This window comes from Cajanus cajan, chromosome 9 (genome assembly GCF_000230855.2).
Source record: "Cajanus cajan strain Asha chromosome 9, NIPB_CcT2T_4, whole genome shotgun sequence".
Lineage (NCBI taxonomy): Eukaryota > Viridiplantae > Streptophyta > Magnoliopsida > Fabales > Fabaceae > Cajanus > Cajanus cajan.
In genome coordinates, this window is record NC_138525.1 from 44,071,359 (window position 1) to 44,086,587 (window position 15,229).

A 15,229-nucleotide genomic window follows, 5' to 3' on the forward strand; every position below is an offset into this window, starting at 1 on the left:
AGACCTTCAGTTCCACTAACTGGTCCATCGTGCCAGATGTCTGTGAAGATGAGCGTGATCCAAAGTATGTTTGTAAACTATGACCTCCACTAGCAGCCCGAACCCGACCTGGGTGCTCAGGCTTTCCAATTGCAACTGTGAGTATATCCTGGCGTCCATGGGAAACAAAAGATCCCTCTGTGGACTGTTGTTCCAATATATTCTACAATACAAGACACAAAAACAATTTAATAAACATCTATTGATCCATATCTTAATTAGCATCATATGTACAAAACAATTATACTTACTATCTTGTTAGCAATTTCTTTTGCTGCCTCAGTTGTAAACTCGCCCATTTTTTTTTATGCGACCATGCTTCCATAATTCATGACGTGTGGGTGGAGAAGGAGGATTACTAACTGTAGTCTCATCTTGGCTAGCTTGACGCTTCATAGCCTTCTCTTTCATCAACTTTTTCTTAAGCCATGGATAACCCCCACGAGACATCACAACAATGGTGTCATTGTTTGCCTGAATCTCTTGTGCCTTCTTTCTTTTCTCCTACAAAAGTACCATATAATGAGATTAAAGGTAAAAACATAATATTCTGAACAATACAAATAACAATGCATGTAATCCTAACTTACCAAAAACTCTTTAGTCATTCTAGACTCTACAAATGCGTTCCATGTCTCTTGATCTATGGTGGGGTTCTTATAACCAGGAAATTCACCTTTCTTTTTTCCAAAAATGTAATTGTTCGTGAGGCTGGTCTTATATGCCCTCCACCTCTCAGCCACAATAGAGAGGGTTTTCCTTCTCATGTCCTCTGTCCTAGGAATGTCCCAAGTTTCCTACATTTATGATAACAATGAGTTAGTACATGTTATATCCTAATGAAGTTTAATAATGAAAATTGTTGAGTATAAATGAAATTTTACCGTAATATCTGCCCAAATATGGTTCTTGACAACCTCCTCTACATGATCCCAACTAGGCAACAAAATAGAAACCTTGGTTCTAGCAAGAACCCCCATGGTACTCATAAATTGGGTAGCTGAGTCCCCCGTAGGTCTCTTAGTTATCTCATCAATATCAACATGCAATCTCTCCTCATGAAGGCGTTTGGATGTGACATTCTTCATTCTAGTGGGACCTCTGACTTTCTTCTTGGCTGTAGTCTGTGTAGAGTCTAAAGGAGAGTCTTGATGTTCATCCATATTTATCTGTTGACAGAAACAAAATAAATTACAAGTCATTAGTATAAAATTAAATTTATAATAAATAATACTTAAAGTGATAACAAAAATAAAAGTATAAATAGAAGTAACTAACAAAAAAAAACTATAATAACCTATTTTGGAAGTATGATCAAGTTTGAATGTTCTCCCATATTCCTTCCTGATGATCATCACGAGTGGCATGTACATTATCAACATCATCTTCTTCATTAATAGTTGGCACCCGTTTGCACAAAGAAGGAGTATCCATAATATCAATTGAATCTCCAAATTCATCACCTATATTATTACTCTTACCTTGTAGAACAATTGACCACCTATTGTTAGATGGATCAGTGACATAAAATACTTGCTTTACTTGCATAGCCATGATAAAAGGCTCTTCCTTATGACCAACTTTATTGAGGTCAACCAAAGTAAATCCAAGTTCATCAATTTTGACACCATTGTTACTATCAACCCACTTGCATTTAAATACAGGTACTCAGAATGGACCATAATCAACCTCCCATATGTCTTCAATAACTCCAAAATAACACATGGATGCTGTGATGGGGTTCTTATCATTTCTGGTTGAAAAATGCATAGATTGAGCAACTAACATAACACCACTATTTTGCATAGTGCTTTTGTCATCTTGTGCCTTTGTATAAAATGAGTAATTGTTAATGTCATATCCACAGAAAGTAAACACATCAAAGTTAGGTCCTTGAGCTAGCCGTTGTAAAGTTTCAGAAACATTTAAATTTGTCCCAAAATTCTTTTTGAACCACTCTATGAAAGTCTTATTATGCTCGTTTAACACCCATTTCTCAGGCATGCGAGGGTTGTTTCTCTTCACTAAGTCTTTGTGGGCATTTAAATAAGGAAGAACCTCATCAGTATTGTTTAATATATACAAATGCGCTTGAAGCACTTCTTCTCGCATCATGCTTTTTAGTTTTGTGCCTATTGTACCCTTCCCAGCACTTCGTCCCTCATGACGAGTCTTAGGAATGCCTATTGATTCAGCTTGATACATGTATTCAGTACAAAACTCAATTGCTTCCTCTGCAATGTACCTTTCTATGATGGATGCTTCTGGACGATATTGGTTCTTCACATACCCTTTTAGTATCTTCATGTATCGCTCAATTGGGTACATCCACCTCAAAAAGACAGGTCCACACAATCTAACCTTCCTAACCAAGTGGATGATTAAGTGAACCATAATGTCAAAAAATGAAGGAGGAAAATACATCTCTAATTGACACAATATAAGAACAGCTTCATCTTCTAGTTCATCCAATTTCTGAGGATCAATTACTTTGTTGCAAATGCCATTGAAAAATAAGCAAAGCCTAGTTATGACTTGTCTCACATTTTTAGGTAAAACATCGCGTATAGCGATAGGAAGAAATTGTTGCATCAGTACATGACAATCGTGAGACTTCAAGCCAACTAATTTCAAATCTTTCATTGATACTAGACTTTTTACATTGGAAGAGTAACCGTGCGGCACTTTGACACCATGTAAACACTCACAAAAACTTGTTTTCTCCTTTTTTGACAAAGTGTGACATGCTGGGGGCAAATATGTCCTCTTACCCTTAGATTGTGGATATAATTGTTGTCGTATCCCCATGAGTTGCAAATCTAGACGGGAGTTGAGCCCATCTTTTGTCTTGCCCTGAATATTGAGAAGCGTGCCGATTACACTATCACATACATTTTTCTCAACATGCATGACATCAATGCAATGTCTAACATCAAGAACCTTCCAATATGGAAGATCAAATAATATCGACTTCTTCTTCCATATGTTTGTATCTTTTGATTGTTTTTTAGTCTTACCAAGTACCACATTTAAATTTTTCACTCGTTCATAAACTTCGTCACCAGTTAATGCAGTAGGAGCAATGTCATATTCTTGAGATCCATTAAAAGCTTTCTTTAACCTTCGATATGGATGGTTAGGTTTAAGAAACCTTCGATGGCCAAGGTAAACTATCTTCTTCCAATTATGCAATTGATGATAACAAGTTCCCTCTTCACAAATAGGGCAAGCTTTATGCCCCTTAACACTATACCCGCACAAGTTTCCATATGCTGGGAAGTCATTAATTGTGCAGAACAACATGGCATGCAACTTGAATGATTCACTTGAATACCCATCAAACACATCAATTCCCTCGTCCCACAACATCTTTAAGTCTTCGACCAACGGACTTAAATAAACATCAATGTCATTTCCTGGTTGCCTTGGACCAGAAATCATCATAGATAACATCACATATTTGCGTTTCATGCATAACCATGGAGGTAAGTTGTAAATTATCAACAAAACAGGCCATGAACTATGCTTTGTGCTTAAATTACCAAACGGATTCATTCCATCTGTAGCTAGTCCAAGCCTAACATTTCTTGGCTCCTTTCCAAAATTTGGAAACATAGAATTAATTTTTTTCCATTGCAAACAATATGCTGGATGCCTAAGTTGTCCATCACATTTCCTTTCATCTTCGTGCCATCTCATCAACTTTGCATCATCTGCATTAGCAAACAAACGCTTCAATCTTGGAACAATTGGCAAATACCATAAAACCTTTGCCGGAGGACCCTTACTGCTAATCTCATAATCAAAATCACCTTGCTTCTTTTTATATCGTGACAACCCACACCTTGGACATTCATGCAAGCCTTCAAACTCACCATGATATAGCATACAATCATTTGGGCATGCATGTATCTTCTTATACTCTAAACCCATGGGACACAACACTTTTTTTGCCTCGTAGTTACGACTAGGCAATGTGTTACCTTCTGGAAGCATTTCTTTTAGCAACTCTAACAATTCTGTGAAACTTTTATCACTCCACCCATGTCTCGCCTTCAAATTAAACAATCTCAATACCGCTGACAATCTTGTGAATTTTGTGCAATTTGGATATAACGTCTTCTCTGAATCTTTGCATAAAGTTTCATACATATGTGCTCTCTTGAATGATTCTGGACCAACATCACGAATCATCTCCTCAAGCCGATCATCCATATCTACCTCTTGTGTAAAATTTTGAGTTTGAGTTTCAGCTGACACATTTGGAATGTCAATATTTTCACCATGCCATATCCAACGTGTATAATTCTTAAGAAACCCATCACATAGAAGATGTTCCCTTATAACATCAAGTTCTAAACGACTCCCATTACAACAATTAACACAAGGACAAAAAAACTTTCCATTCATATCATCAATACCATTCCGTATTACATATTCAATAAAATATTCAACTCCAGTCTCATATTGCTCACTTATGCGTGGTGCTCGTATCCAACTTCGATCCAATAACCAACTTCGATCCATAAGTTATGTTCTCTATCAAAAAGATAGACCATGGATGTCAATCTCACTATTTTTATACAAGGTGTGACCCTATCCCATTCAAGATTTTATTTTATACTTGATCAATATGTACTAGTACAATCCATTTTCTTAAACTTGACAAAATTTTGACAGCATTTTGTATTGGTCTCTAAGTACATGAAATGAAAGTGGTGACATCAAATTATATACACCACAATCAAATATGCACTCAAAGAACAACACAAAATGCAATAACCAAAATTTAATCAAATTTAAGATGAGACTTAACTTGTACGTATCAAACAAGTATAAAGAAAATCACTCATCCCAAACTGTCCAACAAGACAATTCAAGATTAAATATAAATGATTAAATAAATTTAATCATTTGTATTTAATCTCAAACGAGAAACTAAGGTTCACTATCCATAAACTAAATATATAATAGACAAGAATTATAAAGAAAAAAAGTACATGCGTTTCAAAGCTTCAAATAATAAATCAAGTATGTTTATTTATAATCTTTTTTTATAAACTAAAAACCTGCCATATATTTTTTTATAATTTTTTATTCTATTTCTATTTTTTTATTTTAGTAAATTTTACCGATCACCGTGACGATCCTCCCGCACTCTAGGTTCTTCAGAATGAGAAGGTCCTGATTGATGTTGCTCCCTGAACAAATACCCATCAAGATATTAAGCACCTCATACATATAGAATGTCATAACAATTAACATTTTCAGTTAACTTTTGATTTTTTTCTACACCTCATACATATTATAGAATATCGTAATAATTAACATTTAATTTTTTATGTTCAACAGTGATATATGTAACAAGGAATTGAATTGAAGCTTGTATGGTTATTTGAGATGGGAATGAATTTTCTTTATAAGGTTTTTGTTGTATTAAATTTGATTAGTATTTTAGTAATTTAAATGATGTGATTGGAGTTTTTTAACAACAATTTTAATGAATATAATAATTAGTCATTTAATTCCGTAGAATACTATAGATCAAATAATTATGATATAATTAATTTATAAAACCCATACAACGAAATAGGTAATTACCAAAAAATGCAACAAAGTAGATAATGCATTGCAAATTTTTAAAAATATATTTATTGATAAAAATAAATACATTTATAAACTATTATTATGATTATTTTAGTTTAAATGTTTAATTAATTACGAGATTGATGGAGGTGATTTAATTATTTAATATTGTTCTCAAAATTGTAATCTTCGATGTGAATTATCGATCAACAATACGTATGCAATTGAAAAAGAATAATTTGTTAAAAATATACTAATAATTATATATTAACTTAAAAATAATTTAAAATTATTCTAATAAATGAGGTAAAATTATAAAATTCAAGGTACAGGAATAAAATTAACAACACTAAGACTCCCAAAATAATAACAAGACCTCGTCTAGCCACAGTTAATAATGTAGTTATATAATAATATCAATTTTTTTCATGTTACAATTCTGAATATCGATTAACTATATAGATAATAATTATCGTAAGAATCCAAGCTTATCCAATTATTAAAAAAAACATGGTTAAGATCCATGACAGAGAAGCAAAGAATTATAAGGTTGTTACCTTGGAAACTGCGATTTCATCTCAGACTGGTTTGGTAAAGACACTAAAATCAGAAGAAAAGTGCTAACATGGTACTTTACAAGAAGAAAAGTGCTGCTGAACTTGTCGACAATAAAGGATGAGGATGATAACAAGTCCAATTTGAGTGATAGAACTTTAAGTGTTCAGAAGCTGGTACAACCAGATAAGGATGATTTATCTGATACAGTGAGCAACCTTGACTCTGAATCACATGATTTGGAAGCTAGTGAGGAAGATCAACCTAATTGGAGCCAGATGTTTATAAGTGGATTAGATGACAGAGAAAAGATTCTGCTGGAGGAGTACACTTCGGTCTTAGTGAATTATAAGGATGTCAGGGTGAAGCTCAATGATGTGGAAAAGAAAAATCGGGACAACAATTTTGAGTTGACACTTCAGGTAAGCAATGATCAATCTATAACGTTTACTTAATATGTATAATTTAAATTATTGGTTAAAATAATTATACAATTAACTTTATATCTGTACAGAAGAAAGCAAGATGAAATTCCAAAACAAGTATAGAATATATTAAATACTCTAGCATGATTTTATTATTATTCACAATTTTAAGTATAAAACAAACATCCACTTGCATAAATATTCTTAGATTAAGAAAGAAAAGGTCCATTTATTTTAAAAGAGAATAGTAGTTATAAAACAAAAGTATAATGTTTTGATATTATTGTCTAAACAATACAAGAACTTCTCCTTATAAATAGAGTACATTGATGGCTTTGGTATTAAATAGCGAGGACAATGACCTCCACTCTTATATAGAATTTCCCATGCAGCTAAGGGAAATGAGGAATGCTCTTGTGACAAAGGATAAAGAGATACAGATTTTACATCAGAAGATGAACTGTCCAGATGGAAATCCGGATGAAAGTCCCTACACCACCACCACAGAATACAAATACACACCACATGAAGGGCTTCTTCAAAAAGCAGGTCAAGAAGCGGAGTCAAAAATTTCATCTTCAAATTTAGATGCAAAATCCCATTTTGCAGAACAAGTTGAATTTGAGAGAACAGGAAATAATGCCTTATCATCTATGAGAATGACACTAAAGAAGCTAATGGCACATCAAGATAAGTGCCATGATCTTTCAGATTTGGAAAAGAAATTTCGTTCTCACATTGACGATTTGCTAGAAGAGAACCTGGAGTTTTGGCTGAGGTTTAGCACTTCAGTTCATCAGATTCAAAAGTTCCAAAACTCTATTCAGGACTTAAAAGCTGAGCTAAAATTGATAAGGGAAAAAAACAAGAAGTCTGAAGGGTACTCATATTCTAAACCACAGCCTATACAATCTCAACTCAAGCCAATATTCAGACACCTAAGAGAGATAAGAACTGAGTTATCACTGTGGGTGGAACACAATGCAGTGTTGCAGGATGAACTGGTTCAATTATTAGACTTGATAAATGTTCAGGATATTAAATATGAATTTTAATTTATTTTTTAGAAAAACTATCTGGTTTTATATAAATCTGTAAGGAACATTAGCAGACCAAATAGAAAAAATAACTTTATTTTATTCCAAAAGATGAATGCATGGTTTACAGTAATGATCCAGCAAAAACCTTTATACATCAATCCCCAGATATCAGCTATAAATCTGTTGGCAACCTTAGCTGTACTAGAAAGAAAAAATAACTTTATTTTAGTTCAAAAGATGAATACAACTGTTCTTAATTGCCCTAAAAATTTAAGATTTGTGACAAAGCATGTCATAGGCTCATAGCAAAATTCACATTCTAAATGTCTAGTCTTGAATGTGAGGGGTGGATGCTAAGATGTCCCACATTAATTAATTAGGAATATAGCCAAAGCACTTCCTCTAACCCAGACCATTTTAATAGATAGCAACTATCCTGTGAAAGTCAAATAGCACTAGAAAGGACACAAAAATCAAAACCAAACAATTTTGAATAGGACTTTTCCAATACGGCATAAGGGATGGAAAATTTCAAAACCAAAGAACATGTTTTATTAAGTGGAACTGAAAAAAAAATGAGAAACAACAACTTACCAAAGAATTGTATCGTAGTGCTTTCCTGGTGGGTGTCGACTCTGAACAAAATTTTCTCGTTTAAATGAAACTACATTTGACAGATCAATTTGGTCTGAAAAAGAATGCTCCTTTGAAACAGTTTTTCTGAGATTCCAATATGCATCCTGAACTCGAAAAGAGACAAATCCCATTTAAAAGCCAAGTTAAAGCACCAAACTCTAAAACAGAAAAATGAATAACAAATCCTGAACTCTAAAAGAGACATTGTTAAAGAAATAGGGAGAAAAATACCAATCTGTATGGTGATTATCCCATTGTTGCAGCCAATACCAAGATACTCCTTGCCTTCAAACCATTCCTTCCTCAGCACTACGCAATCTGAAACAGAGATAAAATAGAGATAACGGTAAACCTAACAAAATGGCAACAAATGTTCGATCCATGTAACGCAACGAATGAGGGAAAATAAGAACGCAACAATGGCGGTGAAGACTTGCTTCCGCTTTTTACTATTCTGTTTCTACTTATGGTTCTGGTTCTGGTTACGGCGTCACGGGAGGCAACGACTCGCGACAATGGCGGTGAAGACGAAAGGGAACTCGAATGGAGGCAAATCGTAACTCTGAACGCAAAGCGCGACAATGGCGGTGAAGACGAAAGGGAACTCGAATGGAGACAAATCGTAACTCTGAACTCAAAGCGCGACAATGGCGGTGAAGACGAAAGGGAAGAGGCAAATGGTAACCCTGAACGCAAAGCTGAGACAATGAAGAGTGAAGGAGGTGAGGAAGAACGCACATAGTTAAAATCGGTTATCACTTACCCGATTTTAAAAGGTCCCTTAGTTACTACTTTTTTAAATCGGTTATTTTAGAACCGATTTTGTATACTATATACAAAATCGGTTCTAAAACAACCGATTTTAAAAGTAGTAACAAAGCCACCTTTTAAAATCGGGTAAATAACAACCGATTTTAAAATACCATTTAATATCGGTTAAATTTTAACCGATTTTAAAAGTGGTGATTTTAATTACAAAAATGCCACCGGCCCCCTTTTAAAATCGGTTCCCCCTTAACCGATTTTAAAACCCCGATCTTAAAAGCTATTTTTGCACTAGTGTTAGTCTCCCCAGGTGTAGCAAGTAAGTCAGTTGAAGAATTAGAGAGAACCAATGAACAGTTAACTAATTACATGTTATGTTGTTCATTTTTGTTGTTTATTAGTCTCCCCAGCTGTAGCAAGTTAGTCAGTTGAAGAATTAGAGAGAACCAATGAACAGTAAACCAATTACATGTTATATTGTGCATTTGTGTTGGTTATTATTCTCCCCAGGTGTGACAAGTAAGTAAGTTCAAGAATTAAATAGAACCAATGAACAGTAAACCAATTACATGTTATGTTGTGCATTTGTGTTGCTTATTAGTCTCCCCAGGTGTAGCAAGTAAGTCAACTGAAGAATAAGAGAGAACCAATGAACAGTAAACCAATTACATGTTATGTTGTGGATTTGTGTTGTTTATTAGTCTCCCCAGGTGTAGCAAGTAAGTCAGTTGAAGAATTAGAGAGAACCAATGAACAATAAACCAATTACATGTTATGTTGTGCATTTGTATTGGTTATTAGTCTCCCTAGGTGTAACAAGTAAGTCAATTGAAGAATTAGAGAGAACCAATGAACAGTAAACCAATTACATGTTATGTTGTGCATTTGTGTTGGTTATTAGTGTCCCAAGGTGTAGCAAGTAAGTCAGTTGAAGAATTACAGAGAACCAATGAATAGTAAACCAATTACATCTTATGTTGTGAATTTGTGTTGGTTATTAGTCTCCCCAGGTGTAGGAAGTAAGTCAGTTGAAGAATTAGAGAGAACCAATAAATAGTAAACCAATTACATGTTATGTTGTGCATTTGTGTTGGTTATTAGTCTCGCCATGTGTAGCAAGTAAGTCAGTTGAAGAATAGGAGAGAATCAATGAACAGTAAACCAATTACATGTTATGTTGTGCATTTGTGTTGGTTATTAGTCTCCCCAAGTGTAGCATGTAAGTCAGCTGAAGAATTAGAGAGAACCAATGAATAGTAAACCAATTACATGTTATGTTGTGCATTTGTGTTGGTTATTAGTCTCCTAGGTGTAGCAAGAAAGTCAGCTGAAGAATTAGAGTGAACTAATGAACAGTAGACCAATTACATGTTATGTTGTGCATTTGTCTTGGTTATTAGTCTCCCCAGGTGTGACAAGTGATATGAATCCAGAGGGATGGATTCGTTTTACGGATCTATCTAGGTTTGAAACCTCATAATTAATAAATTAAAATAAAGAAATTAGATGCAAGAAATGGAGGGAAGGAAACGGTAAAGGAATGGAGGAAGAATCACTCTTCCAAGGAAGGCTTCACACAAAGAATTGTGGATGATCCTTTGATATGCCCAAATTCTTGAATCACTCAAGAACAATTGGAGAATCACTCTCAGTTAATAAAACTCAAATTCTGATCTGTGCTTATTCATCCCAATGGGCAGCTTATATAGCTTACAACCAAGACCTTTCACTTACATTAGTGGGCAATTAATGGACTCCACTAAGCCTATCAATTATGACCACTAATGACAAAACATTAAAAAAAAAAAATCACTTTAGTGGGCAATTGTTGAACTCCACTAAGCCTAACAATTATGACCACTAATGACAAAACATTAAAAACACATGCTAAATTCGTGCACCCTTTGGTATGCCTCATGGCTGATTCATCCCAAAGGTTTTGGACCTTATTTAACTAAAAACAACTTGCCTAATAACTAGCCCAATAAGTGGTGCAGCCCAAACAAGAGTTGGCAGCCACTTTAACAAGAGTTTTAGGCCTTTATTTACTAATTACAAGTACTAAAAACACCCACTAAGAAAACCCTAGTCATTGGTCCTCCAAGTCCTTTGAGTGCTCCCATCAGATTCACATCAACAAGTAAGTCAGTTCAAGAATTAAATAGAACTAATGAACAGTAAATCAATTACATGTTATGTTGTGCATTTATGTTGGTTATTAGTCTCCCTAGCTGTAGCAAGTAAGTCAGTTGAAGAATTAGAGAGAACCAATGAACAGTAAACAAATTACATGTTATGTTGTGCATTTGTGTTGGTTATTAGTCTCCCCAGGTGTAGCAAGTAAGTCAGTTGAAGAATTAGAGAGAACCAATGAACAATAAACCAATTACATGTTATGTTGTGCATTTGTATTGGTTATTAGTCTCCCTAGGTGTAACAAGTAAGTCAGTTGAAGAATTAGAGAGAACCAATGAACAGTAAACCAATTACATGTTATGTTGTGCATTTGTATTTGTTATTAGTGTCCCCAGGTGTAGCAAGTAAGTTAGTTGAAGAATTACAGAGAACCAATGAATAGTAAACCAATAACATGTTATGTTGTGGATTTGTGTTGGTTATTAGTCTCCCCAGGTGTAGGAAGTAAGTCAGTTGAAGAACTAGAGACAACCAATGAATAGTAAACCAATTACATGTTATGTTGTGCATTTGTGTTGGTTATTAGTCTCCCCAGGTGTAGCAAGTAAGTCAGTAGAAGAATTGGAGAGAATCAATGAACAGTAAACCAATTACATGTTATGTTGTGCATTTGTGTTGGTTATTAGTCTCCCCAGGTGTAGCAAGTAAGTCAGTTGAAGAATTAGAGAGAACCAATGAATAGTAAACCAATTACATGTTATGTTGTGCATTTGTGTTGGTTATTAGTCTCCCAAGTGTAGCAAGAAAGTCAGTTGAAGAATTAGTGAGAACCAATGAACAGTAGACCAATTACATGTTATGTTGTGCATTTGTGTTGGTTATTAGTCTCCCAGGTGTAGCAAGTAAGTCAGTTGAAGAATTAGAGAGAACCAATGAACAGTAAACTAATTACATGTTATGTTGTTCGTTTTTGTTGTTTATTAGTCTCCCCAGCTGTAGCAAGTTAGTCAGTTGAAGAATTAGAGAGAACCAATGAACAGTAAACCAATTACATGTTATATTGTGCATTTGTGTTGGTTATTAGTATGCCCGGGTGTCGCACGTAAGTCAGTTGAAGAATTAGAGAGAACCAATGAACAGTAGACTAATTACATGTTATGTTGTGCATTTGTGTTGGTTATTAGTCTCCCCAGGTGTGACAAGTAAGTCAGTTCAAGAATTAAATAGAACCAATGAACAATAAACCAATTACATGTTATGTTGTGCATTTGTGTTGGTTATTAGTCTCCCCAGCTGTAGCAAGTAAGTCAGTTGAAGAATTACAAAGAACCAATGAACAGTAATCTAATTACCTGTTATGTTGTGCATTTGTGTTGGTTGTTTGATGGAGAAGATTAGGAGGAGTGAAGAATGTTCTTCTCCTTAGCTCTCCTTAAGCACGGATCTTCTTCAAGGAAATGGAGTCCGAAACTTTGAAGACTTGATGGAGGAAGATTTACGGATTGGAAGTAGGCTTAAGCCTTGGATGGAAGCATCCAAGCTCAAGGTGCAAGGGAAAGCTCTCTTCAAAGAGGAGGAAACCTAGTAGGGTTCCTAAGGAAGTTCACTTTCTCTCACGGAGACTTTGATAGGAAACTCGGCACAAGGCTCTCAAATTTCATATAATGATCAAAGTGATACAAAAGACTAAGGAGGTAGCATATATAGCATCCGGAATTGGCTCACACTTGGCGCCAATGTGCTAGTCCAAGGTGGCGCCAAGTTTTTGAATTCAAATTTGAATTTGAATTCATAAACTTAACTCACCTATAGGATCCGGTCACATGAGTGCTTAGTGTTCATTTAGGTGGAGTTTGATTAGCATTTAGGGTTGAATTTGTGTCACACTTGTTCAGCCAAGGTGGCGCAAACAATGTGACTCTAAATTCAACTTAAATGCAAATCAAATTTAACCTAATGTTGCCTAATTCTCAACGTTTAATAATTCCTCCTTAAAACCTAATCTAATGACCTAAATACATTGGTCAAACAAATACAATGAAAAGGAAAAATTACAAGAAGAAGAATGAGCCTAATATTGGGTATCAAAAGCCCAAAGCCCAAGAAGACCAAAATTAAGCCCAAAAGCATCAAACCTAGTCTATGGTCAAAATACAAGACCAAAAATCAAAGTAAATTTCTATACTAACAAATCATGGTGTTTATTCAAGTAAGGTCCATATGAAAAGCACCCTAGGCCCACGAAGCCCATTGGGGCCACTAATCTTTGAAGCAGTCAAATCCTCAAGTAGTCTCCTGGCCATAGCTATAGTGGTTGGGCCTTTAGCCCATGCTCTTCCATCATTCCCTCCCTCTTGAGAGGGATTCGTCCTCGAATATGAAGAGTCCTCCTTATCATCACTAGCACCTACAAAAGGTTTAAGATCACTAACATTAAAAGTAGTGCTGACTCCATATTCAGAGGGTAAATCAAGTCTATAAGCGTTATCATTGACACGCTGTAAGACTTGAAAGGGACCATCTCCTCTAGGACTGAGTTTGGACTTCCTTTGATTTGGAAAACGTTCTTTTCTTAAGTGAAGCCAAACCCAATCACCTTCCTCGAAGATCATAGGTTTCTTGCCTTTACTTCCTTGTTTTGCATATTTCTCATTTTGATTTTGGATATGAGTCTTAATCCTTTCATGAAGTTTCTTAACAAAATCAGCCCTTGAAGCCCCTTCCTTATGAATGAAGTGCTCAACATTAGGAAGAGGTATCAAGTCCAAAGGAGTTAAAGGATTAAACCCATATACTGCCTCAAAAGGAGAAATATTGGTAGTCTTGTGAACTACCCTATTGTAGGCAAATTCAATATGAGGCAAAAACTCATCCCAAGATTTGTGACTGCCCTTTAGGACTGCCCTAAGCATAGTAGACAGAGATCTATTCACTACCTTAGTTTGGCCATCTGTTTGAGGATGACAGGTAGTTGAAAAGAGGAGTTTGGTTCCTAGTCTTGACCATAAGACACGCCAAAAGTGGCCTAGGAACTCTGTATCTCTATCTGAAACTATAGTCCTAGGAAGCCCATGGAGTTTAACCACATCTCTAAAGAAGAGTTTTGCAATGTTGCTTGCATCATCTACTTTGTGGCATGGAATGAAATGAGCCATTTTACTGAAACGGTCCACTACCACAAAGATAGAATCCATTCCCCTTTGGGTTCTAGGTAAACCTAGCACAAAATCCATGCTAATATCTACCCAAGGGGAAGAAGCAAGAGGCAAAGGTGTGTATGTTCCATGAGGCATTACTTTAGACTTAGCTTGTAGACAAGCTAAACATCTAAAATAATGCCTTTGGACATCTTTTCGCATATGGGGCCAATAAGCCCACCTTCATGACTCTCTTTAATTAATAGTTTCCGAATGGATCCTTGAGGTATACACAATCTTCCTTCTTTGTATAAATACCCCTCAGCCATATAGAAACCATCAAAAGCTTTTTGTTGACATTTTTTATAATTAATACCAAATTCAAGATCTTCCTCATACAACTCCCTAATATTATCAAATCCAAGAATTTGAGTTCCTAGAGACACAAGCAAAGTATGTCTCCTAGATAAAGCATCAGCTACAATATTTGATTTTCCCTTCTTGAATTTAATAATATATGGAAATTGTTCAAGGAACTCTAACCATTTGGCATGTCTCTTATTTAATTTACCTTGACCTCTTAAATATTTAAGTGACTCATGGTCACTATGGATGACAAACTCTTTGGACACTAGATAGTGTTCCCAAGTTTGTAAAGCTCTAACCAATGCATACAACTCTTTATCATAGGTAGGGTAATTGAGGGAGGCACCTTTTAGTTTTTCACTAAAATAGGCAATGGGGTGTCCTCCTTGCAATAACACAGCTGCTATGCCAACTCCTGATGCATCACATTCTACCTCAAAAGTCTTTTCAAAATTTGGTAGAGCTAGTATGGGTGCATTAGTAAGTTGATCTTTAAGAAGTTGAAATGCTTGATCATGCTTTGAAGTCCATTCAAATAAAGTAT

The 15,229-nt window shown here is 35.2% G+C and overlaps 1 protein-coding gene across 2 annotated transcripts; it reads right to left on the bottom strand.

The window, feature by feature from the left end:
* Nucleotides 1–842: 842 nt before the first annotated feature.
* Nucleotides 843–6,589, bottom strand: LOC109791798 (uncharacterized). 2 transcript variants are annotated; one of them, XR_014429764.1, is made up of 2 exons: nucleotides 5,172–6,589; nucleotides 843–1,208 (listed from the first exon to the last, which is right to left on the bottom strand). XR_014429764.1 is itself a non-coding variant. In XM_083063918.1 (2 exons), exon 2 carries the CDS (start codon nucleotides 4,564–4,566, stop codon nucleotides 1,708–1,710), a length of 2,859 nt encoding a protein of 952 aa, XP_082920044.1. In that variant the 5' UTR covers nucleotides 4,567–4,578; nucleotides 5,172–6,589; the 3' UTR covers nucleotides 1,225–1,707. The 2 variants fall into 2 exon arrangements, 1 of the variants encoding a protein (XP_082920044.1); XM_083063918.1 differs by lacking the exon at nucleotides 843–1,208 and adding an exon at nucleotides 1,225–4,578.
* Nucleotides 6,590–15,229: the final 8,640 nt, after the last annotated feature.

What these genes read in the sequence shown, in the direction of transcription:
- LOC109791798 (XM_083063918.1), bottom strand. Translation starts at nt 4,566, where the DNA reads ATGGATCGAAGTTGGTTATTGGATCGAAGTTGGATACGAGCACCACGC.